The sequence below is a fragment of the Gopherus evgoodei genome, chromosome 1 (assembly GCF_007399415.2).
Source record: "Gopherus evgoodei ecotype Sinaloan lineage chromosome 1, rGopEvg1_v1.p, whole genome shotgun sequence".
NCBI classification, from domain to species: domain Eukaryota; kingdom Metazoa; phylum Chordata; order Testudines; family Testudinidae; genus Gopherus; species Gopherus evgoodei.
The window spans coordinates 147,687,590-147,714,083 of record NC_044322.1 but is presented as its reverse complement, the minus strand read 5'-3'; the positions used below and the strand labels follow the sequence as shown (position 1 = coordinate 147,714,083).

The following is a 26,494-nucleotide window of genomic DNA, read 5'->3' as shown; positions in this document are numbered from 1 at the left end:
GTAGTATTTCCAAAAAATCAATTTCCTCATCTTTGGGTCAAATAAAGAACTACAACTAAATCTGCTACTGACATTTTATTAGCACTTTGCAAATAATAAATCCCTTTTACTTTCATCCACATAATGTCAATACTATTGGTAGTGAATAAGACACTTTGTTTAAGAAAAGAGAGTTCACCCAATGAAATATCAATTATGTGGCTCTGCTGGACCTGAAAGTGTAACTGTTATAACTCAGATATATTTGTTCACTACATTGAGAGACATTTATTAACACTGTTTCAGGTTTGCAGGTCCCTTGAATGCAGTGGTACATTGCAGATAAGGATGGCACAAACTATTTTTTGGTTCTTCAAACTAACTGGAGTATTCTGGGTTCAAAAATGTCCTAATAAAATGAAGCTATCATAGGTTTTGTTCCATTTTAATACTAGTCACAAAACAACCTATACACCCAATCATTTAATGTCCTATCAGTGAGAGTGGATGCCCCGTGGCTATGTGAAAATAAGTGGGGAGCAGGGATCAAAGACTCAGTAAGACCATCATTCAGGATTAGGGTGGCAATAGTGATGGCAATGGCACTTAAGCAGAAATCAAGACTTGGAATAGATTTAAACCTGGAGGACAGTGGGACCAGATAATCGAAGAAAAGGAGGCATTATAGACAAGGAAGAGAATACAATGTAGAATTAAGAAGACTCTAAAAAGACTCAGCTTATAATAGGAATAGCAAATCATTAATTGCATCACAGAGGTAAAGAAACCAGAGGGCCATCATCACCAAAACCAAATCATCCTTCTTTGCAAATTTGCCAAAGGTGTTTTTAATACACATTTTCTACATATAACCAGTAACATGCTGTCAACATGCTTTTAATTAAAGAAAGAAAAAGTAAAAATTATCTCTGTAAAATTAGGATGGAAAATGTTTACAGGGTAGTCAGATTTATATAGCCTAGAGGGACTCCCTCCCCCCAGCCTGATATTCCAAGTTACAGGAAACAGAGGTAAAACTCCTTCCAGCAAAATACACATTCACAAGTTAAGAAAGCAAACATAAGACTAATCCGCCTTTTCTAGCTAGTACTTACTATTTTGAACATGAGAGACTGTTTCAGAAAGATTGGTGAAAGACCTGGTTGCACATCTGGCCCCTCTTAGCCCCAAGAGTGAACAACGAACAAAACAAACAGCACAAACAAAGACTTCCCTCCTCCAAGATCTGAAAGTATCTTGTCCCCCCATTAATCCTCTGGTCAGGTGTCAGCCAGGTTTACTGAGCTTCTTAACCCTTTACAAGTAAAAGAGACATTAACCCTTAACCATCTGTTTATGACACATGCATCTCATTACATTTAGTCTTTTTTTTTTTTTTTACAGTAAGGTACATAGATCCCTGCGTGTAGTTTTCTGCATATGAATCTGGGATGTATATGCTGCTACAGCCTATACAAGTACATTAACTGAACATTTATAGAGAACCTTTTTCATCAAATCTGTGCAGAATGTTCTGATTATTATTTCTCAAATGCACATAAGGTTTTAATTTAGCTCCTTGCTTTAGGCACATAGAAATGATTGCTCTATAAAGAAGATCACTAATTTCTAGCTACTCTTTAGCCAGGAATTTGTTATACCTAGAAGGATTTAGGGCATTACCAGAAGTGTTGGGATGATTTTATGAGCATCCTGCTTTCATAATAACTCTATTGTTTGCTTTAGATTTTATTACTCTTTTCGCAGAATAATAATTGTACACTAAATAGAATCTCTCTCTCAATATACTGTAGAGCTGAATTAAATGCATGATGACTGTGCATCAGGTTAATTAACAAAATGAATAACCATCAACCCTGATAATTATAGGATCAGCTGGTGCATCCGTCCAGGACTGAATGGTTAGTTCCTGCCATTAAATGTAGAAACTGAACATATTTAGTCTGTTCTCCAGTTCCAAAAGCTGGGGCATGGGAGGGAAGGGGAGTAATCTACTCTTCAATGTTTATTTTTTGGTGCTTAATATCTACATGAAATAAAGAACCATCTCAATATAAATAAATGAAAGAGTTATATAATCAAGACTGATTATGAGCTAAAGTCACTGAAATAGGTGTTTTGCATTTCAGGAACTTAAACAAAACAAAACAAAACGAACAAGCAAAACCTAAATTCACAACATTTCAGGAAAAAAATGAACCATAGCTTTTCCGTCATTCAGCTGAAATATAGATCAGTACAAACTGATTAAACTTGAACATCCCTTCCTTCCCCACAAAAAATATCTCATAAATAGCTGTTTAAAAATCACCTAAATTACGTACGGTCCAAATCTGACCAACTGTAACACTAGGGAATATCACTGCATTGTAAACATTTTTTGTTTAAAATTTTATGTTTAAGACTAATCTATCACCAATTTAAAAAACAAAACAAAACAAAAAACCCACTACATCCCAGCAGTTTTTCTTGTGCTGAGAAGATAAAGCCTGTCAGACAGCCAAGAGAACAGATGTTAACCAACAAACCCTGTCACTAGATCAGCAGTGATATAGGCTGTGATGCTGATGTGATAACCAGAAGCAGAAAAAGCTTTTTGTTTATAGTCCATAACAAATCAGAAAAAAAAGTTGTTTTTTCTCAGATAGAAAAGAACAAACTGGTAGGGAAAGACATTTAAAATAGTTGTGAGCAAATTAAAGACCACTAAAGGACATCTTTATGTTTAAGGCGTTTCTTTGGCTTTTCTGTGTGAGCATGCTTAGACGACTGAGCCTAAAATCACATTGATTTAAATGGGACTCTGGGTTTGAGCCAACAGTGTGCTCAGGACTGGGACTCCCTGACTATTTCAAATACTTTAAAAAATTGCATGTACAGTGAATAAGTAAATGCATTAATTTAGGCTGAAAAACTTGTGATTCATTAGTTCACACATTTGCATCAGCTCAGTTCTTGGTCTCAATGAGATTAAATGGTGACCCAGAGTATGGTAATAAGAGCAGGTGCCAGTCAGTTATATATTCAAATACCTTTATCGATAAAAACAAATTATCAGCATTTGGTAACAGAGATGAACTATAGGTCAGAATTACAGATTTCACATCTGTCGGTGTTACTAAAGCCAGTGAATGGAAATCTGGCTCTACTGAAGTCAATAGCAAACCCCTCATGGAATTCAATGGGGCTAGGATTTCATCCAGCATCATTAGTCTTTCAATTAAAGGAAATGTTCAGATCTGAGCCTAACAGTGTATAGATTTAAGGCTCAACCAAACATATACTTATGCAAATGAGTGACTTGAGTCACATGAATGGGCCCTATGAAGTCAATGGGACTATGAATTTGAGTGAAATTACTTGTACGCATACAGTGTTTGCAGGATCTGGTCATTATATTGCATATGAAGCAAGAACTAAAATATGCCTGCAGTATACTAAGGTTAGTTTACATGTTTCCCAAGCTGAAGTTTTGGCTTTGTCTTGCAGTCAATTAGCAAATAGAAGTGTACAGGAATTTGAGCTGTAGGCCATTGTACTGTAGCTGAAAGAATAAATTTACAAAGATGGTGATTTTGCACATTTGAAAAAAAGCCATGGAGATTTTTTTTTAAATTTTTTGCTGAAATACACCATGAAATATTTTGCAGCATTGAAAGTCAAAGTGTACTTGGTTTGATGTGATGTGCTTTTCTTGAGACAGATCTTAACCAGAGCCAAATCCCTTTGAGAGACGCCTGGGAAAAGCTGATAAAAACTGAGGACCACATACAGAAACCTTTACTCATATACCTTACACTATTGATTTCAATGGGACTACTCCTCAAGAATAAGGCACTATTTTCTGTAACAGAAATTGAAAAAAGACTTTCTGATTAAGGCCCGGGTGATTAGCTCTGATATCATTTGCAAAGATACTAGTACGTTTTACTCTTAACTGAATGCAAAAAAACCACATTGACGTAATGCTAAAGATCACAAAAGGCCAGGCTAGAATTGCACATGTTAATGTTTACCAGAAAGGCTGATAGGGCTCGATTGCATATCCTGTATATTTTATGGTATACGTTTTACAGGAGAGACTTGATCTTGCAAAAGAATCCACTGCATAGCCCCTTATGCCCAGGTTGATTCCCTTTGACTTCAATGGGACTTCATGCTAACAAGACGGATCTGCACTTGCAGATACCTTTGTAAGATGGGCACAATGAGGTATAATTAAATCAGGATCAGAAAGTGTTTGTGACCCATGTTGTTTCCTTGGCCCAAGTTAACCATAATATCTAATTTTGGACTGCCACTAGGAATTAGAAACATGGATTTATTTTTTTAAATTCCAATTAATAAATAATTTGCTATTCAATCTGAAGATATAAATGTTCACAAAAACTCTAATATATAGCAGGTTTTCCTTTATAGATAAACCTATGACACAAAACCCAGCAAAACCAAATTTTTTGTTTAAGTGAATATTTCTCTTTGTGATATGCTATAAGAATCAAAAAATATCTAATTTATAGTTTTCAATTTAGATAACACTTTCTAAAACAGATGTCACTAGAAGAAGGAAATTGATTCAGATTTCTTGGACAGTAGCACATTTCCAATAGGAGATAGAGATCTTTTCACCAGCATTAAAGAAAAATCAAAGGGAAAGGAAAATAAATATGTTCTCTCAGGAAAGGTATTATCTGACATAAATTTACTTTATACTACTCCAAAGGGTACATAAAGTAAATTAACAATCATTCTCAGTAAGGAACAGGGACTAAGTAATGACTGAAGATGTGAGCCTTCTACCAATAAATTTTAAACAATGCAAAACTAGTGTTCTTAAACAGAGATTTTCTTGTATAACTTCACCACTAAATACACTATGCATTTTAAAAGTACCTCTAGAGCAAATTCTCAGTCTGGTTTGAAAAATATATATATTTGTATTTAAATTCCCAAATCAGAGATTGCACCACAGCCTTTGATCCCACTTCTGCTTTGAGATGGGCTTTAACTTCAGAGAAGCAGCACTGAGAGCACAGTTCACATTACTAGGTTGGGACTTTGACAGTGATTCCCCATCAGAAGCCTGCTTGGTGTGGGAGAGAAAGGAGGGCTGCACTGCACAGAAGAAAAGTAGAAGAACATAGGTAGAAGCAGAAGAACACTACCTGCTGTCTGCTGGGAAGATGTGGGTCTAGGCAGAAACTGAGCCACCATTATGCCATAATTAAAAAAAAAAATTAAAAAAACACTCTTAGGAGGATTTATACCTGAGCAGCTCTGGAGGCTGCTGCTCCATTTCCCACGTTACTAGTGTCAGCTCACAACACACAGGCCCCATTCATCCATCAAAACATTTGTGAAGATGTTCCACCTTCCACAAATCAAGGGAATGCACAAGTGGAACTAAAATTATTCACCAGCTGGCAGGAAGGAAGGAGGAGTCTAGAGCAGTCAGATGTAAAATGACTGCCCTAAGGATGCAGCTGTTCCCCCTTCCTGGACATAAATAACCAGCTATTCAAAAGAGTATGTTGGCAAAAGGTCCTACACGATGCTGACCCGAGCAATTCAGTGATGACCAGACAACCACAGAGAGAACAGCTTCTAGGGACACAGTTGAATTACCAACTTTCTGAGGGCCTGTGTGGAAGACACCATGAAGTCTCTAGGTTGGAGCCAGGGTGTGTTTGAAACAGTTACATATATTTTGTTTTCCCTTAATATTGTGTTTTGAACATTAAAAAAAAAAAAAGCAGCTGCTTCTTTCCCCTAACGCTTAACACCAGTGCATCACACATCCTGTATCACAGCTGATATGATATAAAAGTATGTTCTCTGTTGTATTGTGTCATACCAAAGTATTATGCTCAGAAATATGCAGTATTCCATGTGAAGTGGATGGTACAGGTAGAAGCAACAGGATAGCGGTGTTCTCTTCAAGGCTCTGCCACAGATTTCTAAGTGACATAAAGCAAGTCCCTTAAACCCCTCCATACCTCATATTAGTGAGGATAATAATACTTCCTTACCTCATGGAAACATAATGCTTATTTCACTAATGATCACATGATGCACAGAAACTATAGTGGTAAGTACCAGAGAAATATGTATAACTAACATAGAAAAGTGCTTTCGAAGTTATATAGGAAAAGAGGATTTAATTTCTTTTCACTATAAATATGCATTACAGCATATGTCCTTCATGTATGATCTACAGCATCTGTCCTTCATTTATGTGAATGTGTATACTTCTGTGATATCTAGTATGGAAGGTAAAGTTGACATAATAAGCATAATAATGGAAAGTGATCTTTTAAAGCTCTTACAAGTTAACTTCAACTGTACCTAATCTTACTTATGTTTCCAAGTCATCACACTTTATCTGCTCCATTTACATTTATGGCTAATATTTCTTTTACTAGGAGAGCAATGTACCTCTGTCTTAATACTGTCATTAATTATCAGTTAAGAAGCTTTCAAGAAAATCTAAATTTTTACTATGCTTTCAATATATTTAGATTTTGCAGTGTGTATACATACACAACCTTTTGTGGGCCCAGCGCCAAACATATTTGTGGGTCCCCATGGAGGCAATGGAGCATAGTGTTGGGAGGTCAGTACCCAGAGCAAGGGGCCAGCCAGGGGGAATGGGGAATGGCATGGCAGGGACAGCCCCACTCAACCCAGCCCAGTACGAGGGCACTATTTACAAACTGGCAGTTGCCAGACGCACGGTGGCCTGCCCGGCCCTGTGCTGCTAGTGTGCCCCTTCCCCTCAGGGGCAGGCCCATGCTGCACCACACAGCCCCCTCTCCCAACACCCCCCAACTCCCTATGGTCAGAGCCCCGTCCCCTGGATTCCTCCACAAATGCACAGCACCCTGCACAACACCATCCTTGCCCAGTGCCCCCCTGTCCACAACCCCACCACAACTGCCCAGGACCCCCCACAGAACTCCCACTCTCTAGTGGCCCAACACACACATCTTCCCCACTTCCTCACAGCCCAGCACCCCCCGACTCCTAAGAGACCCTCTCCCCTACACCCTGTGTCATAAATATAAAGGGAAGGGTAACAACCTTCATGTACGCAGTAACATAAAATCCCTCCTGGCCAGAGGTACAGAATCACTTACCTGTAAGAGGTTAATCAGTTCAATTAATCTAGTTGGCACCTGACCAGAAGGACTAATGGGGAAAGAAGATACTTTCAAATCTGGGGCCAGGGGGAAGTTTTGTTTGTGCTCTCTTTGTTAATTCGCTCTCAGGACAGAGAGAGACCAAGAAGGTAAACCAGCTCCTAAAAAGATACACTTAAAATTACAGAAATTATAAGTAAAGGCAAGGAAATGCATTAGATTATCTTTTGTTTTAGCTTGTGAATTTCTCCTATGCTAAGAGGTAGTTTATTCCTGTTTTTAGAAATGTGAAGCTAAGTCCAGACGGAAGTCCTCTGTGTTTTAAATCTGTTTATCACCCTGTAAAGTTACCTTTCATCCTGATTTTTCAGGTGTGGTTCTTTTACTTTTTTCTTTATAATAAAGTTCTTCTTTTAAGAACCTGGTTGATTTTTAGTGTCCTAAAAACCAAAGGGTTTTGGCTGTGCTCACTTTGTTAACCTATTGGTTAGTATATTATTCTCAAGCCTCCCCTGGAATGGAGGTGAAAGGGTTTGGGGGGATATTTTGGGGAAACAGGGACTCCAAGTGGTCCTTTTCCTGAATCTTTGTCTAAATCACTTGGTGATGGCACTAATACCATCCAAGGACAGGGAAAGTATTTGAGCCTTGGGAAAGCTTTTAACCTAAGCTGGTACTTATAAGCTTAGAAGGTCTTTCATGCTGGTCCCCACATCTGTACCCCAGAGTTCAGAGTGAGGAGGGAACCCTGATACCCTGCCTCCTGGCCACATTCACTGGCCCTGCTGGCAGGCGACTGTCTTCCAGGCTAAGATGGTAGTGCAGTCAGGGCTGGTTCCACAGTGGGGAATTGCTCCAGCCCCTTGGGAGTGGTGTGATCAGCCAGGCCAGGGCCTGCCCCAGCCGGGCTCCCTGAGGACCCACTTGTCTGGAGGGGTCCAGCCAAGCCCCACCCCCCACCAGCTGAGACTTGAGACTGGCCAGGCTTCTGCACCAGTTCCAGGCAGCTCAGTTCCAGGGAGACAGGCAGGGCCCTGTAGGTGGTGGGAAGCAGAGACTGCCTGGAGCCAGAGGTGCACTGGGGTCTGGCCAGGGGGCAGAGAGAAGCAGGGGGGTGGGGACAGGGATGGAGTGGAGCCCTCAGCCAGCTGGTGGGCAGACTGCGAGGAGAAAGTGGTGGGCAGGGGAGCCAGCAGGATGTTGGGGCATAGTGCAAGCGGAGCAGGCTGGGGCCCCTTCTGAGCATGAGCCTGGCTCCATGGTGCTACTGGCACCGGACACACAGAGTGCCTTGATATCATATTTCCTCAACCAGTCTTACTACTGTAGTATCTAAGGCCCAGATCCTCCAAGGTATTTAGGTGCCTTATGCACCTAAATACCTTGGAGGATCTGGGCCTTTATGCCTCACAATTTTTAATGTATTTATCTTCCTAACACTCTTGTAAGGTAGGGAAATGATAATATTCCCATTTTACAGATGGTAAATGAGGTGCAGAGAGGCTAAGTGATTTTCCCAATGTGACAGAGGAAGTCTGTGGCAGAGCAGGAATTAGGTCCTCCAAGTTCTAAGTTAGTGCCCTAACCACTGGATCATCTTTCCGACCCCATTCAGCCAGCAAAAGTTCATCATCCTCTGGAAGTCTAAACAACTTTGTTTTTCATTATAGAACATAATAGTGTACAGAATACTGAATTTAGATAGAGGAAAGATCAGTTACAGCATATACATTTCATTTTAAAATGTTGTTCTTATTAAGTAACTTCATCTGCATAAAACTAGATTTCCAATTGCCCTATAATGTGAAAGATGGCTTTCAGTGCAAATTGTTCACAGTTGACCTATTCATTCTAAAGAGATGCTAGCTGCCAAAGACTTTTTTTTACCCTGTCGTTCTGATCTGGGCTGTGGACAGCCAAAATGGAATGAAAATTTTATGTAAATAAATTTGGCCAAAACTTCCTGCAATTATGTTTCTCCACCCACTGCCTGATTCACCTGGCTGTTAGATGAGAAAAAAACAAAGCATTGTGTGTGCGTGTGTTTTGTTTTAATTCACTTCTGCATTTGATTTAACATAGCCACCCTATCGCCAGCCAGATGACCATCCCTTTTTTGTAGCATTCACTATTTGACTTGATAATAGGAGAAGGTATTAATATAAAGGCCTAGGTCTTTATCCTCAGTTTCAATGGAATTATAATGATTTATTCCAGTTGAGTATCTGGCTCATGGATTTCACATAGCACATTCTGCACTGGATGGAAATACAATACACCCCAGGAGAGTTCTTCCCACCACAGAGGGAAGCAGGAAGCCTAAAAGACAATGTTTATTAAACATGAATCCATACAAACATACAAACACCAGAAAATAACCACACATTGTCTGCATCAGAATATGGAAAAACAGGCAGAGGAATAGTTATAGAGTATGGAGAGTCACTAGTTTCCAGCTAGATGTGCTAACCTTACATAATAAGCCTGGTTTTGAAAATACAAACTATAAAACTAAAGCAATCTGCATGAGTTAAGGATATCTGGAACATTTGGAACATGTTAGGCAAAGCATCTGGTAAACATGGGGCGGGAGGGGGTTGTCTCATAAGCTCTACTCTCATTGCGTTCACTTTCTGAACACCTCCAAAATTTTGGATTTGGCTACTTGTTAAATCACAAATGACTTGGAATAGAAACTTTGTCTGTGTTAGAACTGGTTCTTCTGGCTAGTTTCTGGGGGTGATAGATTTGTTAATTGAATTAGCTGTCAGCAGTGGTTTCCATATACATACCAAACTTCAGGAGTTTATAAATGATGCAGGGTGATAAAGGGGGGAAGAATAGGAAGGAAGAAAGGACTCGCAAGGAGGAAGAGTGAGAGAATAAAAGAGACATATCAGTGAAGAAAAGGGACCCATCTATCAGTCTAGAAGTCGGCCCACACATATATTCACTTGATATGCCCTACCTCTATATAACTCTCTTCCCCTAGGGTGGGGGAGTGCTTTTAGCTAGTTCATTTATAGCTAATTTAGTAAAAGGTGTCAACTTTATGTTTTTAATCAGGATGGGACATTTATTCTCTGACTCCTGAATTACAGTCTAAACTTTTTTTAAACCCAACAGAAATAATCTCACATAAATTGCAATGTATGTCACTTGGAAAATAAACTCTTTTTCATCAGAACATAAACAGAACATAAGACATATTTAATGTCAGCATGTCTTCCTATCAAACACAGATCACAAGTCAAGTAATAATATAACATGGTTCCTGACCAGAGCCTATGGCATGTATTAAAAGAAGAAAACTGATGATAATACCAGTGTATCTATTTCTTTAGCTTAGTCACATAAAATATAAAGACAACATTTAAAACTGCAGTGATTCCAAAACAAATAAACTTGTTAAGATGCTCTGCAAAAAATTGGTTCTTACATCTTCCATGATTGTCAGATACAAAAATCATGCAGTTCTCTTCTCTTGATCTCATTCATTTTTAAACACTTCAAAAGTAACCCAAGTCTCTTCTTGAGCGGTCACACTTTAATTTAACATTAAGTATAGAGCTTTTCCCTAGCAACTACAGAACTGACTAATGAATATTCTTTATCACAAATTATGTGAGTGCATGTCTTCATACTGCTTTTATTTTTTTTCCTTTTGTGGTAGCTGTAGTTTTAGTCTGCTTCAAACAACACTGCACACCAAATTTGCCAGTATGATATATTTTTGATGTGGAAGCATCATTCCAAAGTGATTGAGAGAATATCGGAGGATTGAAAGATTATGTACTGCTCAAGTGCATACATCATACATTGAGAAGATAATTGGCAGCCTTGGAGTAAATTAACTACAGCACTACTCTATCTTTGCTTTCCTTCATTAGAGTCAAACAGTATATTGATATTTACTGTTAGCGTAATCACAAGAGAGTAATTGCCTGCTTCTAGTCACCAAATAAATCAATTTCATATACAAGAAAAAATATGAAGAGAAACTGGATATTGTGCTTAAAGAAAACATGATTGATTGTCTGAATTTCTCTCAAATCAACACATGGTATGATTTCCAGATATATAACTGACTAATCTAATAAGTGGAAATTACAAATCATGAGGTTTACGTTTAGCTTCTCATATTTTGTGTGGAAGCAGTACAAGATGGACAATACTGAGATTCATTAGCACATAAGAAAACAAATTTCCCATAAACTCAGAAATGTTTCCACAATTTCTGATCAAGGCATATACTAAACATAGTAATTAACTGCCAGATGCGATATACGTTTATATATTGGACTTATCCTGACATGGATATTCCTGCTCTAAGATTTTTTTTTATATGTTTTGTTTCCTACTCCAAACACATTGCCACTAGCTTCTTTTTTTTTGGTGTTGCTGAGACAACTAAGAATCTATTTCACCTTCAATCCACAGGGAAAACCTAAACTTCGCCCACTATTAGAGAATGCTGCATTGGAAATGACATGCAATGCACTGCAATCTGAAGACCCAAGATATAGCATCTATATCACCTCCCAATATTACCAGATAATTATTGAAATCAATTCAATATAATTTTTCCTTGGATAGCACTGTGCCATATTCTTTCTAAATTAGGGCAGGCCTTAGTGATACTGAGGTTTGGAGAGGAGGGAACGGTTGGACTAACCCTTATGCAGTGAGGATATTTTATGTAATAGAGTACATTGCTATTACAATGTGTGTGGGATCAAACCATGATGTAACTTGTGTAGGAACACTGAAAGTTTTAATGTAAATGTAATGTAAATTACATTAAAAGCATATTTTCTCCTGTCACCAATGTTATGTTTCAGAAGTTATAGCCATTATAGTTTTTTTGTTTTGTTTTGTTCTGTTTTTTTTAATTAGAACTAGAGCTAGATGAATATGGAAAACATGGAGTGAAATTCTGGCCTTAATGAAATCAGTGTGAATTTGCCATTGACTTCAGTGGGATCAGGATTTCACCGCTGGTATTCACAGATGTGCACAATATGTTTGTCTCCTGGGTGGTTGCGCAGGTGAGCCTGATGGAGAAGAGTCATGGTTGTATTCCTGTGGAAGGTCCTTTTGGAATAATGCCACTCTGACATAGCAACATCAGTTCTAGAAGCGTTGCATTCAAAAGGCAGCATTCCACAAACAAATATAGTGGGCTCCATCATGTTATTTTCTGCCATAAATAGTGTAGATTCCAAGCTACATATTCTACCAAAACACTGAACACCCTCTCCCATTTCCCATTTCCCATTCAGAAACCTGAGCTGCCCACAGGTCTCTTAAACAGACCCAAACCTAGACCTCGTTCAGAACGCTGTGCACACCAATTGGAACTTTGTAAGATTGCTTGGTCACATCACCTAGTCAAGGATAAATAACAATCATCAAAACTTTTGTTTCTGGCTAAGTAGTTGCAATGCATATCACAAGTGACTTAAAACAAAAAAAAGGAAATGTCTTTCTTTACAATATCAGAAAAAGATATTAGGAGCCTATAATTACCTGTAACTGTTAATTCTGTAGTTCTTCTGACAACAAAGATTCCATATTTTAACTCACAAGTGTAATTTCCAATGTCATCTTCTCTAACTTCCCGGATGATGAGTGTGTCCTTTTTGAACACAATACTTGGTCTCCATGTTTTTGCCTTGCATTCCTGTTCAAAGACAATATAATACACCCATGATTGAAGTCCTTGTATTTAAATGTGTTGATTATTGACAACATTTCCCAAGTCAAAGAGCCTAGGAAATGGATTAGATAATTACTTATGATAGCTCACATACACTAAGCCACCCAAATATTCTACTTCATTGAGTCCCAGGAGAGCTGTCTGGATGCCAGAAAGGCAGGGGATTTATTCCCTTAATGATGATCTAAAGTAATATTGTTAAAGAGTTCCTATTCTTCCTATCTAATTAATATTGTCTTTGGGACTATTGCATATACAGAAAAGTTCATTATGTTAATGACAGCTAGAGGACATGGGAAGTCATTGTAAAACAATAATTAATCAAAAAGGAGGGAAGCAGGAGCAAATGAGAAAACAAGGAGGAAGCAAGTCGCATCTCCATACCTAAAATCATCTTAGAATTTGCTTTGAAAGGTTTTACTTATCAATGATCTTACTATTGACTCATGAAATAACGCAACGTCTAATTTGTACTATTTAAATATACAAAATAATGTGTCTCAATTTTAATTGCTACTGATAAAATTGTATATGTTTCGTTCTTGCTGAAATACATGCTTATTTTTTTGTTTAATAAGTGGGTCCATCCGCTAGGTTGAAATTTGTTATGGTCTAAGAGTGTGTGAAGTGTTGGCAATTTTTACTGGTTCCCCTCTTATTATTTTCTCTCTCTCTCTCACTCTCTTTTTTAATTGTCTTATTAGATTGCAGATAATGAAAATAAAATACAATATAGCTGCATGCTTTTGGATATTTTAAAGGTTTTTCCAAACTTCTTCATCTTACTAAGAAATAAGTTACAGGCCAATGGACTAATGTCCTTGAGACTTTTGATGTAACAGTATAAAATAATCTGCTCATTTTGCCCAGCATAGCAGCTTGCTGTGCATATAGCATATAGGCTAGTTTTACAAATGTCATTCGGACTATTTGTTAGAATAGCAATATGTCCATGCACATGATAACCCACAATTGTCTTTTATGAATCTTTGAAACCTAGCAAGGGGAAATTTTTTTTGACATTTTAAATCTTTAGATAAATATTCTATTACATATTTTAAATCTTAGATAGCATATTTCAAATGAAGCTACTAGTTGGGCTACATAATTATTACCCTGCATTTTGAGAGGCAGTGGCTCAGCCAGAATCCTTCTAGATCATAATTCTTTATAATCACTGGACAATACAATGTTATGTACCCTATTTTCAAGTACTCATAGTGAAGCTAGGTACATCTGTGTGTTTTTATAATTAGAAAGCATAGTAAAAAAGTTTCAACTGAAAAAATATTCCTGTGTACACAAACTTATTTCAGATTTACCTATGAGATAAGAACTATTTTGGTTTATCCAGTAACTAGGATACATTAAAGAATAGATCCTACAAGGTGGAAAGTGCCTTCCACAACGTGTTGAGCACCCTCAGTTCCAACTGCAGTCAATGGGAGCTGCATTTAACAAGTACGTCGCAGAACCCGGGCCTAAATACTCTCCAGAAAAGCAAATTAATGCACAATGTTGAAATAAAGTTATCAATAAACCATAGAGAAATATGGAAACTTTAAGTGAAACCAAATTTTCTATCTGGGACATTGTTGTTTCCCTTTTCTTCCCATAGTTGTGCAAACAATGGGCAGATCACATGCCTTAAACATGAGTGTTTATTCTTGGAGAGATTTGAAATTTTAATGTTATTGAAAACATGGGATTCTTGTTGAATTGTATGAGATACAATTTAAATTGTGCACGCAGGTAAAAAATGTGCACAGCTTCTTCTTCAAATAATGTTTTCTCTTCATATCTTTCTGAGTGAATTTCATGTTTGGAAATTGAGTGTTCTACTAGCACAAGCTTGAATCGGGCATAGTGCAGACAATTGTGGTGCCTGCTTCCACACCCAGCCTTACTAATGTGTATCATACCAGACCACTCTGGTAACATTTTCAGTTGAAAGAGGACCACCAATTATTTGGTTGTTTTGTGGTACAGCTAGATGGGAATAGGAAGATACCAAATAAGGAGTTTTCAATGTTACCTAAGAAAGCATTTGAATCCTTGTCTCCACAGCTAAAAAGCTAATACATTAAAACACTTTACCATCTAGTACCTTTTTCATCCTATCCCTCCTTGTCTTATTATTAATGCATCTTAAATCCATCCAAGCTGTATATCATGTCCAGATAAAATGCTGAGATTATTGAAAAAATGCAGCAGAACTTGACATAATATTTTGTTGAAGACAACAGACGTTTTCTGTATTCCTTACCTTATACCACAGGATTTCAGGCTCTCTATAGGGAATTAAAAAATCCTCTATGTCAGGGCATGAAATTTCCTTGCTTTTGCTAAGTTCAGCTTTTTCAAAGTACTTCATCTTTGAATTGTAGCAGAGTCCAGTGTCATTTTCACCCACTGTCAGTGAGATGGATACTTTCATACAGTAAGTAGAGTTTCTGTAATATAACACAAATAAAAATAATGGCTCCACTGTGAAAAATAAATTCCAATGACATAATTGGTTTTGATACAGTTATATTCATTGCAGGCAAGAGAGAGAAATCAAACTATTCTTGCTTTATGTATTGTGTGTGTAGTCCTTAGTTATTCAGGATAGGATCTTCTCTTTCCAATGCCCACCTCAACCACTAGATTTTAATGTAATAACAATAACTGGCCTGAATTCATGAACAAACCCTTTCCTTTCCTTTCCTCTGAATTCCCTTCCCTCTATCATTATAGTCCATAATGTTTATTGGCGGGCAACTTCCTCCTAAGTAAAGGCCAAGAAAAGCTTCATGCACTAACCAGCAAAGCACCATAATCATCCTTCTGCCAAACACTATTACAACAGCTCTCTGGGGTGAACAAATCAGTTTACTGCACAGCAGCCTAGTGTCAAATTGAAACTTTTGGCATCACACCATGAACTGGAGTGTCAGCCCCCCTTATTCATCAAATGTTAGCAGGTTTTCAAGTGAAGCAGTAATTAAAAATATAGTTTTAAACATCATTTGATTAAAAATCAACCTTTTGGTCTTTCACCCCATAGAAAACAATTTAATCTCAGTGTATTTTAAACTAGAGGACTACCAGTTTGTTTATCTTAGCCTCTCATTCCCATATTACCAGGACAAAATGTTACCCCTGCATTATCCCCAGCTTTCATTAACTTAGGTTCTGCCCTGCAACTTATTACTTTCCTTTGGTGGCCATATGTTGACATGCCAGACACCCAGAGACTGGGGAACTTGTTCTGCTTTTCTCATTTCACTATGTACTTTAATTAGTCTCAAGGACAAAATGACTTGAAAGGATTTATTTTTTTTCATTTTGGGTTTCCAGATGGGCAGGATGAGAATGTCTAAGGTTGAGTACTCTCTAGGAGTATATTGTGACAGTGCAAGCACCTTCCCCTACAGTTCTTTAAATGCATTTGACCCCTAATCTGCTGAAAGTGGCACCTGCAGAGAGCACTAAGACATTTTTCCTTTACTTATTTTCACTCTAAGACTCTGTGAGATGACTGCTGATTTACAAGAGTCTAGTGTGTATCTAGCACTGCAGACTCTCAACGATAGCTGCATTTTCAAATTGCCTTTAGATGGCTTAATATCTGTTTACTCTCTCTATCAGGAAATGATTAAAAGGCTAAAAGTAAGGAAAATAGCATACAAAGAACACCACAGCCTCATTTCTAGAAGAAAATGTAAACCTCAAAGGCACTATTTATTAATTACTAATAAGAATATCATTTCTGGAAGGGCAGTAATTCTGTCAATGATCTTAAATCATGCATGTCTTTTCTGGGCAGGAAAGGCAACAAATATAAAATATCTTCCCCAGAATAGAGTCAACTTGCACTCCCATCCTTGGAGCCATCTGATACTTCCTGTGTATACTTGTGACTGGAGTTGGTAAAACTACTGTATCCATAGCAAACAATTTAATTATTGAATATAGATCATTCCTAAATCACAAATTGTCCTAAGCTGTGACCTAAGTCTGGCGATATTGGCATTTTTTTTTCTTTTCTATGATTGGATGACCTAACCTTTGTCAGAAGAAGGGGGCCAAAGCAATTCACCGGGGAATGGATTTTCTCACTGTCACTGTGGGAGTTACTGGGAGACAGGTAGAAAGAGATAAGCAGGCATGGGGAATGTAATTAGTACATTTTAAATTTCCTTCTTTCTTCATGTCACTACAAAGGAGTATTATGTTGCATATATCACCCCACGATTTGAAAATTCCTTCCTAACAGAGACAGAGGGGAAAATCACTTAACCTGTAATTCTGCTTCTCTAAAGATACCAGCTAGGCAGGACTCTCACTCTTGGTTCACATCTCTCTTGAACGCATCACACTGTCTAAGCGTTATTTTTTTCCTTCCAAGATAAGCCTGATCAAGATCCCTGTCCTGCTGAGCATATGCCAACATTGGAAGAATCCAGCTGGTTCCCTTCTGACTCTGGTCAGTACAGGAAATGGTATCACTAAGCTTTAGCTGCCCTAGCCAGTTGGGGTTGGGTACTCTTTCTGGTCTATGTTCACAATAACCTGGTTTGCTACAGATCACACTTTTTTTCATTATTTTCTCTAAGGTTCCTTTTGAGGCAAGTCTGAGGTTTCATCCTCCCAGCTAGTCATTTCAGTGGCTCCCAGCAGAAAGCACCATAGGGATTGTCATGTCAGCTAAAGTCTGGACTTTTAAACTCCTTTCATGATATTCTGGGCAGAAAATGCAATGAAGAAGACCTCTACATTTTATGATCCTGTTTAGGATGTATCCTAGTCTGTGTGTATCTGGTTTGAGGAGAGATGTGGCACCTCAGTGACTCAAAGTTTAGTGCATAAGCACTTCAGATGAAACTGAGTCCATCGGCTCAGATAGCAGATAGGGTTCCAAAGTGCTGATGCAGTTATGAAGTGCCAAGCTCAGAGTCCAAGGTGCTGAAATGTCCAGGCTGGGACACTTAGACAACTTGATTCTATGATGTAGGGTCCCTCAAAAGCACTTTCTACTGGGAATTCGAAGCAGCATAAAACGAGCATAAAGCTTTAGCTTCCTCAACATGACATGAAGAACAGGAGTACTTGTGGCACCTTAGAGACTAACACATTTATTTGAGCATAAGCTTTCGTGAGCTACAGCTCACTTCTTCAGATGCATTTCCCTATACGTCTTTTCCATCGTGAGCCTGAATAGTAACAGCACTGACAAAGGGGCTCATATGGCACTCTGCCAGGAGCCCAGGTTGCATCCAGGCCGGTCTGGCTCTAGAGAAAACAGAACAAAATAAAATGATGTGAGCCAAAGAAAACCAGGTTACAGGACTCAAAGAATCAGAAAAAGATGAAAAATCAGTCAGTCCCTAATGGTATAAGGCAGTTAGATCTGCAAGGCAGCAACTCCAGTGGGGAGGTGGTTTGTTGGCTGACGGCAGCTGGACTAGAAGTAGGTGGAGCCCATGAGCTAAGAAAATGTGTATCACGTAGCAGAACCTTCAAGTTAGCCTACATGTGCCTCAGAGGGTCAAGAATCTTAGAACTAGGAGATTTTCACTGGAGGTACTAGAGCAAACAGAATCCTGCATCATTGGTAACTTTAGAGAAAGTTTATATTCCAGTGGAGACCAGACTGTATTTTTTCGAATAGAATAGTTATGGTATTTATTTTTGTTTTTTCATTCTTCAAAAGGTAACTGCATTTTGTGCAACTTCTGTATTCAGCAATAAAAGAATGAGTTTCTACTGTTTCAGCAAAGCACTAAATTCTGTAATGCAAACCAGTCACAGACTGACACATCACTGTTCCCCTCTGGTGTTCTCTGGAGAGTTTTGCCTGGACTTGTTTTAAGCCATGAGGACACATTTTCAGCCTCATAACTAAATACATGAAAATACAACCTATAAGATTAGTATAACATTACTATACCAACAATTGCTATAACAACAATGCACAGTGCATCATGAGCCTTCCGAAGACACCCGGCATGACAAACTTTGCGTTGGATACCACACAATCATTTTATAAGGATGAACATGTGAGTGCTGGGTGTTTCCCTGAGATACAGAGCGTCACAATCACAGTTGTGGCCCAGCCACCCGACAGGGATGAAAACCGGACACTGGGCTGGAGTGGGTTACAGATATAACTGCACAGTCCTATTTGCAAAGGCTGCATATCTTTATCTTTCTCATTCATCTCCATGGCAAGTCTCTGGTAAGGGGCTTAGGGAACTATGTTAACTGTCATTCTGTATATAACAATATTTTATAAAGCCTTTTTGGGGCAGAAACTATATCTAGTTCTATATTTGTACAGCTCATAGCCCAGCAAGGCAAATATGCTGATCAGGTCATCTGTCTGCTACTGTTAAATAAATGTTAAAGAAAAATATCTAGCAAGTATATTGATTCATTTTCCCAGGCTGTATTTTCTGCTATCTATAACTATTCTGTCCTAGTTGCAAAGGGAGCAGACACACACCCTTGTCCAACTCACTGTAATAGCACTAGACTTCTGGCCACACATTTTGGGAACACTGTTAATGACTCTGTTAATCTTCCCACCCCAAATTCCACTCCAGCTTTAACTGCATTTCTGTGGCACTCTTTTCTGTGCCTTTGCTGCCTCACTCCTTCATCCTTTTTCATCGGTGGTATTTAATTTCCTTAGATATACACCCAGCAGTGTGCAAAGAGAACAATAAATACCAAAGGCTTGTTCATACAGGCCATGACTATAAAATGATTTCCATACACCATCCACTCATTCTCTATCATTTAGAGCCCATACCATCTTGACTGTCAATTGCTGCCCGATTCATCTAAATGTTTCTTGGTCGGAATATATATAGCACATTGCATGTGCTACATTACCTCTAAATTTTGACCCTGAAGTGAGTGTGATAGGGAAGGAAAGGGACATGGAGGTGGGATGGAGGAGGAGGGGAGGAGGACATCAGGACCGTATACAAGCTCTGGATGGAGACCTGGGAGTGTGCATGTGTGGGTGAAGGGAGGGACATAGGATACTGGAAGGCAGGAGGGAACACTAGGAAAAGGTGTTTAAGGTAGGAAATGTCTGGATGGGAATAAGTAGAGTAGAGAAAAGCTGTGCTTTTATGAATCATGGGTACAGTCATAGTTCAAACTACATCTCTTGAGAATGGCATAGGACCCACCACCACGTCCTCATCATTTCTGCTTTGTTTGGGATTCTGGATGTGGTGGTGTTTTATTTTTTGCTATTCTGCTCCTCTGCTAAAACCTCTCTCCTTCCCTTCCAGCTCCCAAGCTCTCAAAGTGCATTCCCGATGGTTGTACATTCATACCAGTGTGACTAGGCAGATATATACAAATTCACACAGGTAGTTGTAATTTTCTTTTTCCACAACCACCTAACAATTTCACTTGTGTGTATGTTCACAGAAGGCAAATACATGAGATAACGAATAGTGTTAAACAGAATTTGCAATATGTTTCTGAATAACTTTCTCCACTATTTGCCCATGACATTTATATGTTATATTTCATATAATATCTGGATGCACAATATGGATAGAAGCGTAATGCTTTTCAGGTCACAATATTTCTCTTATATCTGAAGCAGATGTACAGGTTTAGATTTTAGCTTTCACCAGCATGATTCCAGTGTTTGGAAGTGAGGAACATGTCATAAGACTTTTTAGTAGACTGCTCTGTTGTCATACCATGTGATTGTTTTGTGGTGATATAACACTGGGAAATGAAATCTAGATGGAGCTATTATAAGGTGGGTGCAAAACGGGTTGGAAAACAATTCCCAGAAAGTTATCATCAGTGGTTCACAGTCATGATGGAAGGACATAACAAGTGGGGGCAGCAGGAATCAGTTCTGGGTCTGGTTCTATTCAATATCTTCATCAATGATCTAGATAATGGCATAGAGAGTGCACTCATAACGTTTGCAGACAATACCAAGTTGTGAGGGGTTGCAAGTGCTTTAGAGGATAGGATTAAAATTCAAAATGATCTGAACAAATTGGAGAAATGGTCTGAAGTAAATAGGATGAAATTCAATAAGGACAAATGCAAAGTACTCCATTTAGGAAAGAACTATCAGTTGCACACATACAAATTGGGAAATGATTGCCTAGGAAGGAGACTGTGGAAAGGCATCTGATGGTCATATTGGACAACAAGCTAAATATAAGTCAATAGTGTAACGCTGTTGCAAAAAAGCTATCATTCTGGGGCTTATTAGCAGGAGTGTTGTAAGCAAGACATGAGAAGTAATTCTTCCACTTTATTTTATGCTGATTAGGCCTCAACTGGAGCATTGTGTCCAATTCTGCGCGCCACATTTCAGGAAAGAAATGGACAAATTGAAGAAAGTCCAGAGAAGAGCAACAAAAATGACTAAAGGTATAGAAAACATGACTTATGAGAGAAGATTGAAAAAATTAGGCTTGTTTAGTCTGGAAAAGAGAAGACTGAGAGGAGACATGATAGCAGTTTTCAAGTACATAGAAGGTTGTTACAAGGAGGAGAGAGAAAATTGTTTTTCTTAACCTTTGAGGATAGGCCAAGAAGCAATGGGCTTAAATTGCAGCAAGGGAAGTTTAGGTGGGACATTAGGAAAAACTTCCTCTTAGGGTGGTTAAGCACTGGAATCAATTGCCTAGGGAGGTTGTGGAATTTCCATTATTGGAGATTATTAAGAGCAAGTTAGACATACATCTTGTTCTGGATAATACCTAGTCCTTCCATGAGTGCAGGGGACTGGACTAGATGATCTCTCAAGGTCCCTTCCAGTCCTATGATTGTCTCACAAAGCCTCTGTAACTCTGCCCATTAAAAAAAGAAAGACGATAAATAAATATTGTAATGACTGAATGGGCAGCCTTTGTCATATTCCGAAATGGTGTGTGGACAAAACCCTGGAGGTGACATTGATCTAGGTAATTAAATTCAGTAACTTAAAGTGAACTGTCAAATGTGCCTTGTTTTCTGACAATATGATTGATATAATTTTCAGCATGCAGTTTGGAACAGATAAGCACATTCAGAGCACAGGTTGCGTCCTTCTTTCATAGAAAGTGCTTGGCATTTTGTGGACATTGCAAGAAATAGGAAATAATAATATTTAATTTAACAGAAAATCATAACAGGATAGATAGAATTTGAAATATCACAGAATAAAGGGAAACTTCTCAAGACTGCTAGGCCTAAACATTTAAACTACCTTGTCAATATTTATAGTTGACAGTATTTGAAGGATTCAAACCAGGATATTTTTTTCTTAAGACATTTGCAATATAGCATTCCAAAATAATCACAGACACTGTGCTTTTTACACTGTCATCTGTATAAGTTTTTTTCCCCCATTGTGACATTATATCTAGGGTGGGGAATACACACAGAGTTCACTAATATTTGTGAGGTTTTAAAATAAGTTCACTGACTGCATTTGAAGGCTTTTTGTGGCACACCCTCAGCTAATGTAAATAGTCATAGTTTCCCTGATTTCAATGAAGTTACAACAATTTACACCATCTGAGGGGCTGTCCCCTAGTGTTTACTTTCTGTGAATAGTCTAACTAATGAGTTTATTGGCTGGAATGTTTACCATAACCTAAACATTTAAACAAGTATTTCCAGAAGGCAAAGACTTATACTCACCCAGTCATAAAATGATGTGTCCAATGAAAGCATTTTTGAAATGCTGACATTCAAAAAATGAACAATTTATTACAAATCATCCAACCCCTAATATGGTGCTCTTTGCTTTGATTTTTGTTTTTAAGGTGTTTGCTACAAAAAGGAGTAAAACATAAAAAATGAAGTAATATGGTAAAGCACCGTTCTCTAAGAATTTTCAACAAATGTTAATAAATTATAAAATTCTCAGTGTCCTCTAAAGCCGTTTAAGGAATCTTCCAGAGTTACTGGTTTCAACTCAGTGAAAGCAGAGTTGAATTTGCCAGATAGCAGATACTATGATGTTAGTATAGAATAGAGTAAAATCTATCATCTACTTACTTTGTCCTTATTTTAGTATTAGAGTACTCCCCCAGGATTTAAAATAGAAACAAAAAGCACCTTTTATTCCATGAAAGCAAAAATAAATTGATTGATTTGATCTGCCTTCCTTATACCATGTTTTCTTCCTTCACTCGTTTTTTTTGGGAAAAACATAGTGATTTATGTGGGCAATTAAGTGCAAAGGCATATTTTAATACTAAAAGACATGGTTCTCTGCCAGCTTGCTCCACCAAAATTAATGGATTTGCTTCAGCATAAAACTGGAGAAACAGGCCAAGAGTGTCTATTAGCAACAGTCAAGGAGTAGTTGCAGAACTACTAACTGTGGTATGTATCCTATGACTTAAATCAGCTTCTGTGCCAGACAACTGGAGAATAGCTAATGTGATACCAATTTTTTAAAAAAGACTTCAGAGGCAAATCCAGGCAATTGCCTAAATTCAGTACCAGGCAAATTGGTTGAAACTATAGTAAATAACTGAATTATTAGACACTTAAATGAACATGATTTGTTGGGGAAGAGTCAGCATGGCTTTTGTGAAGAGCAATCATGCAGCACCAATGTATTAGAATTCTTTGAGGGGGCCAACAAATATCTGGTCAAGGATGATTTAATAAATATAATGTATTTGGACTTTCAGAAAGCCTTTGACAAGGTTCCTCACTAAAGGGTCTTAAAGTAAGCTCTCATGGGATAAGAGGGAAGATCCTCTCATGCATCCTCTCACTGCTTAAAAGATAGGAAACAATGGGTAGGAACAAGTGGTCAGTTTTCAGAATGGAGAAAAGTAAATAGTGATGTCCCCAGGAGTCTGTACTGGGACCAGTACTGTTCAACATATTCATAAATGGATCTTGGAAAAGGCGCAAACAGTGAGGTGTCAAATTTTGGTCAGGATACAAAATTACTCAAGATAGTTAAAGCCAAAGCAGACAGTGAAGAATTACAAAGCAATCTGACAAAACTGGGTGACTGGGCATCAAAATAGCATATGAAATTCATTGTTCATAAATGCAAGGGAATGCATATTGGAAAACGTAATCTCAACAATATATGCCAAATGATGGGGTCTAAATTAGCTAGTACCACTCAAGAAAGAGAGATTGTAGTTATTGTGGATAGTTCTCTGAAAACATCTGCTCAATGTGCAGTGGCAATCAAAAAAGCTAACAATGTTTGGAATAATTAGGAAAGGGACAGCTAACAAGACCATAAATATCATAATGCTACTATATAAATCCATGGTACACCCACACCGTGAATATTCTGTGCAGTTCTGGTCATCCCTTCTCAAAAAAGATATATTAGAAATTAAAAAGGTACAGAGAGCTCAATAAAATGATTAAGGGTATGGAAAAGCTTCCCTACAAGGAAAGATTAAAAGGACTGAGACTGTACAGCTAGGAAAAGAGATGACTAAGGGGGAGATTATAGAGATCTATAAATCATGAATGGCATGGAGAAAGTGAATAGGGAAGTGTTATTTACCCCTTCACATAACATAAGAACCAGGAGTCACCCACTGAAATTAATAGTCAGCAGGCTGAAAACAAACAAAAGGAAGTACTTCTTCACACAATGTACAAGAAGCCTGTGGGACTCATAGCAGGGGATGTTGTGAAGGACAAAACTATAAATGTGTTAAAAAAAGAACTAAAAACATTCATGGAGGATACATCCATCAATGATTATTAGCCAAGATGTTGGACTAAATGGACCATTGGTTTGACCCACTATGGTCATTCTTATGTTCTTATAGTCGTAGTACTTTGCTAATGCATCTATTCCTTGGCTTCTTGGTTGAGTCATTTTTTTCCCTATAAGTAAGCACTGGAATTTGGTAGGGCCTTACAGCTTTTTACAGCAGACTATGGTGATGGTTTATTTTTGACATATAGTATAGGAAGTTCTTCTGTCTGTCTTGAGAAGAAACTGGTCGAACCAGAATTCATGGGTGGGAGTTCTTGTTCCTTTTATGCCAAGGAGATAGTCCAGGCAATATGTGTGGGTCCCTGCCAGTGGTAAACATAACATGGAGAGTTTGGATAGGAAGCTTGGGATTGTCATATCGAAGAAGCTGTCTACATTGCTAGTGAAATTTCCCAAGATTATGAGTTTTGTCTGGATCATCACTATGTCAGAAATTGTTGCCACTATTAGCTTGTCTAGGAAGCCTTGGATATCTTTAGACAAACATATTAGCAGGGTGGTTAGGCTGGTCTCTCAGCTCAATCAAAGGATTGTAGTACAGGAATACTACTTTTAATTGGAGTTGGCTGAAATTTTTCTGAAGCAAAATATTTTGTCAAATCTATTACATACACAACAAAACTTTCATTGAAACATAGGCAGTTTTCCTTTTGAAACCTGTCAGCATTCCAAGATCCACAGGTCCAGCAGGAAGCTCGTCAGTCCATCCAGAGTCCTGGCTTGAGTTGGGACTCTCATGGCTGGAGCCAAGACTCTGGGGATGCCAAGCCCCACGTCAGGAAGACTCCCACCTAGAACTAGTGCTCTGCGGGCTGGCAGGCTTTCCATTCTATGGCAGCAGCACTGGGAGTCCCAGCTGGAGGTGGGATTCTCAGGGCTGGGACGATCTGTAGCAGGGAGCCTGCCAGGACTCTAAGGGCTGGGTCACCACCCTGCTGTGGTTAAACTGACAAGAGTATCACTTTCACATCTTTTCTTTTGGGAATATCATGTTTCAGTGTTTCCAAAATAAAAATGGATTTGTGTGTGTGGGGGGGGGTTGGGGGAGAATCTTTAGTTCATGGGAAATTTGATTTAGATTTGCTTTCATTCCAATTCAGAACAAAAATCAAATTGCAAAATTCCAAAATATCTTGTGATGTGAAACCCTCAAGTTTCAACCAGCTCTACTTTTAATCTCTGTTTCTTCCAATTAGAGGTTGGATTGGAAACACACAAGGAGCCTGGAGATATATCTAACTGGCACAAAGTGGAATCTAGTTAGAGTACTGCATGCTAGGACCCAAAGCCTTCATGAATAGACACAGACTGTATTGTAGTATTCCATGCAATACCTCTTAAATATAAAATCATCAAGATATTTAGAGGAGTGAGAACTTTAAGTGAAAGACAGTCAAGCTCAGGAGTCAGCTTATGTTTCTTCATTAATTTAATACCAGCTTACCTCTGTCTTTTTGATATTTTAATTTCCTTGTGTTTCTCTTACAGTTTTGAATATATGAAGCCACAATACTAACATCTTTAAGGCACTATAAAAAGACACTACCCATTAGTATGATAAAGAAGCTGTAACAATGACACATACCTTCTGTAGCAAGAAATTGAGACTGAAAACCAACAATAATAATAAATAAAACAAAGCACTTGGAGTGTCTTTATAAACAAATCTAGTGTATTTATTTCCACCACAGCAGAGTTGCCTATGTACCAAGTAGAAGCAGAATGAACAGGAAAGTATTACCCTCCATGGACATAAATTATGTCACAGGATTGTGGCATTTAATCAAACAAGCTGTCAATTCACAGTACTGTGAAAAAAAAAAGTGGACTGAGTGGTATGCTATAAAGAAACATTGCCAACTAGTGCATTTGTATAAACAGTTATTAGTGGAGATC

The 26,494-nt window shown here is 38.2% G+C and overlaps 1 protein-coding gene across 2 annotated transcripts in view; it reads right to left on the bottom strand.

Annotated features, from left to right (window-relative positions):
• The window catches only part of IL1RAPL1 (interleukin 1 receptor accessory protein like 1), a 1,148,381-nt gene that overhangs the window by 418,956 nt on the left and 702,931 nt on the right, over positions 1-26,494 (bottom strand). For both annotated transcript variants that reach the window (XM_030575237.1, XM_030575247.1), the window contains exons 4-5: positions 15,125-15,311; positions 12,669-12,822 (exon numbers count right to left, since the gene is read on the bottom strand). In XM_030575237.1, the coding sequence (XP_030431097.1) occupies positions 12,669-12,822; positions 15,125-15,311 (341 nt within the window). The remainder of the gene's footprint in view (positions 1-12,668; positions 12,823-15,124; positions 15,312-26,494) is intronic.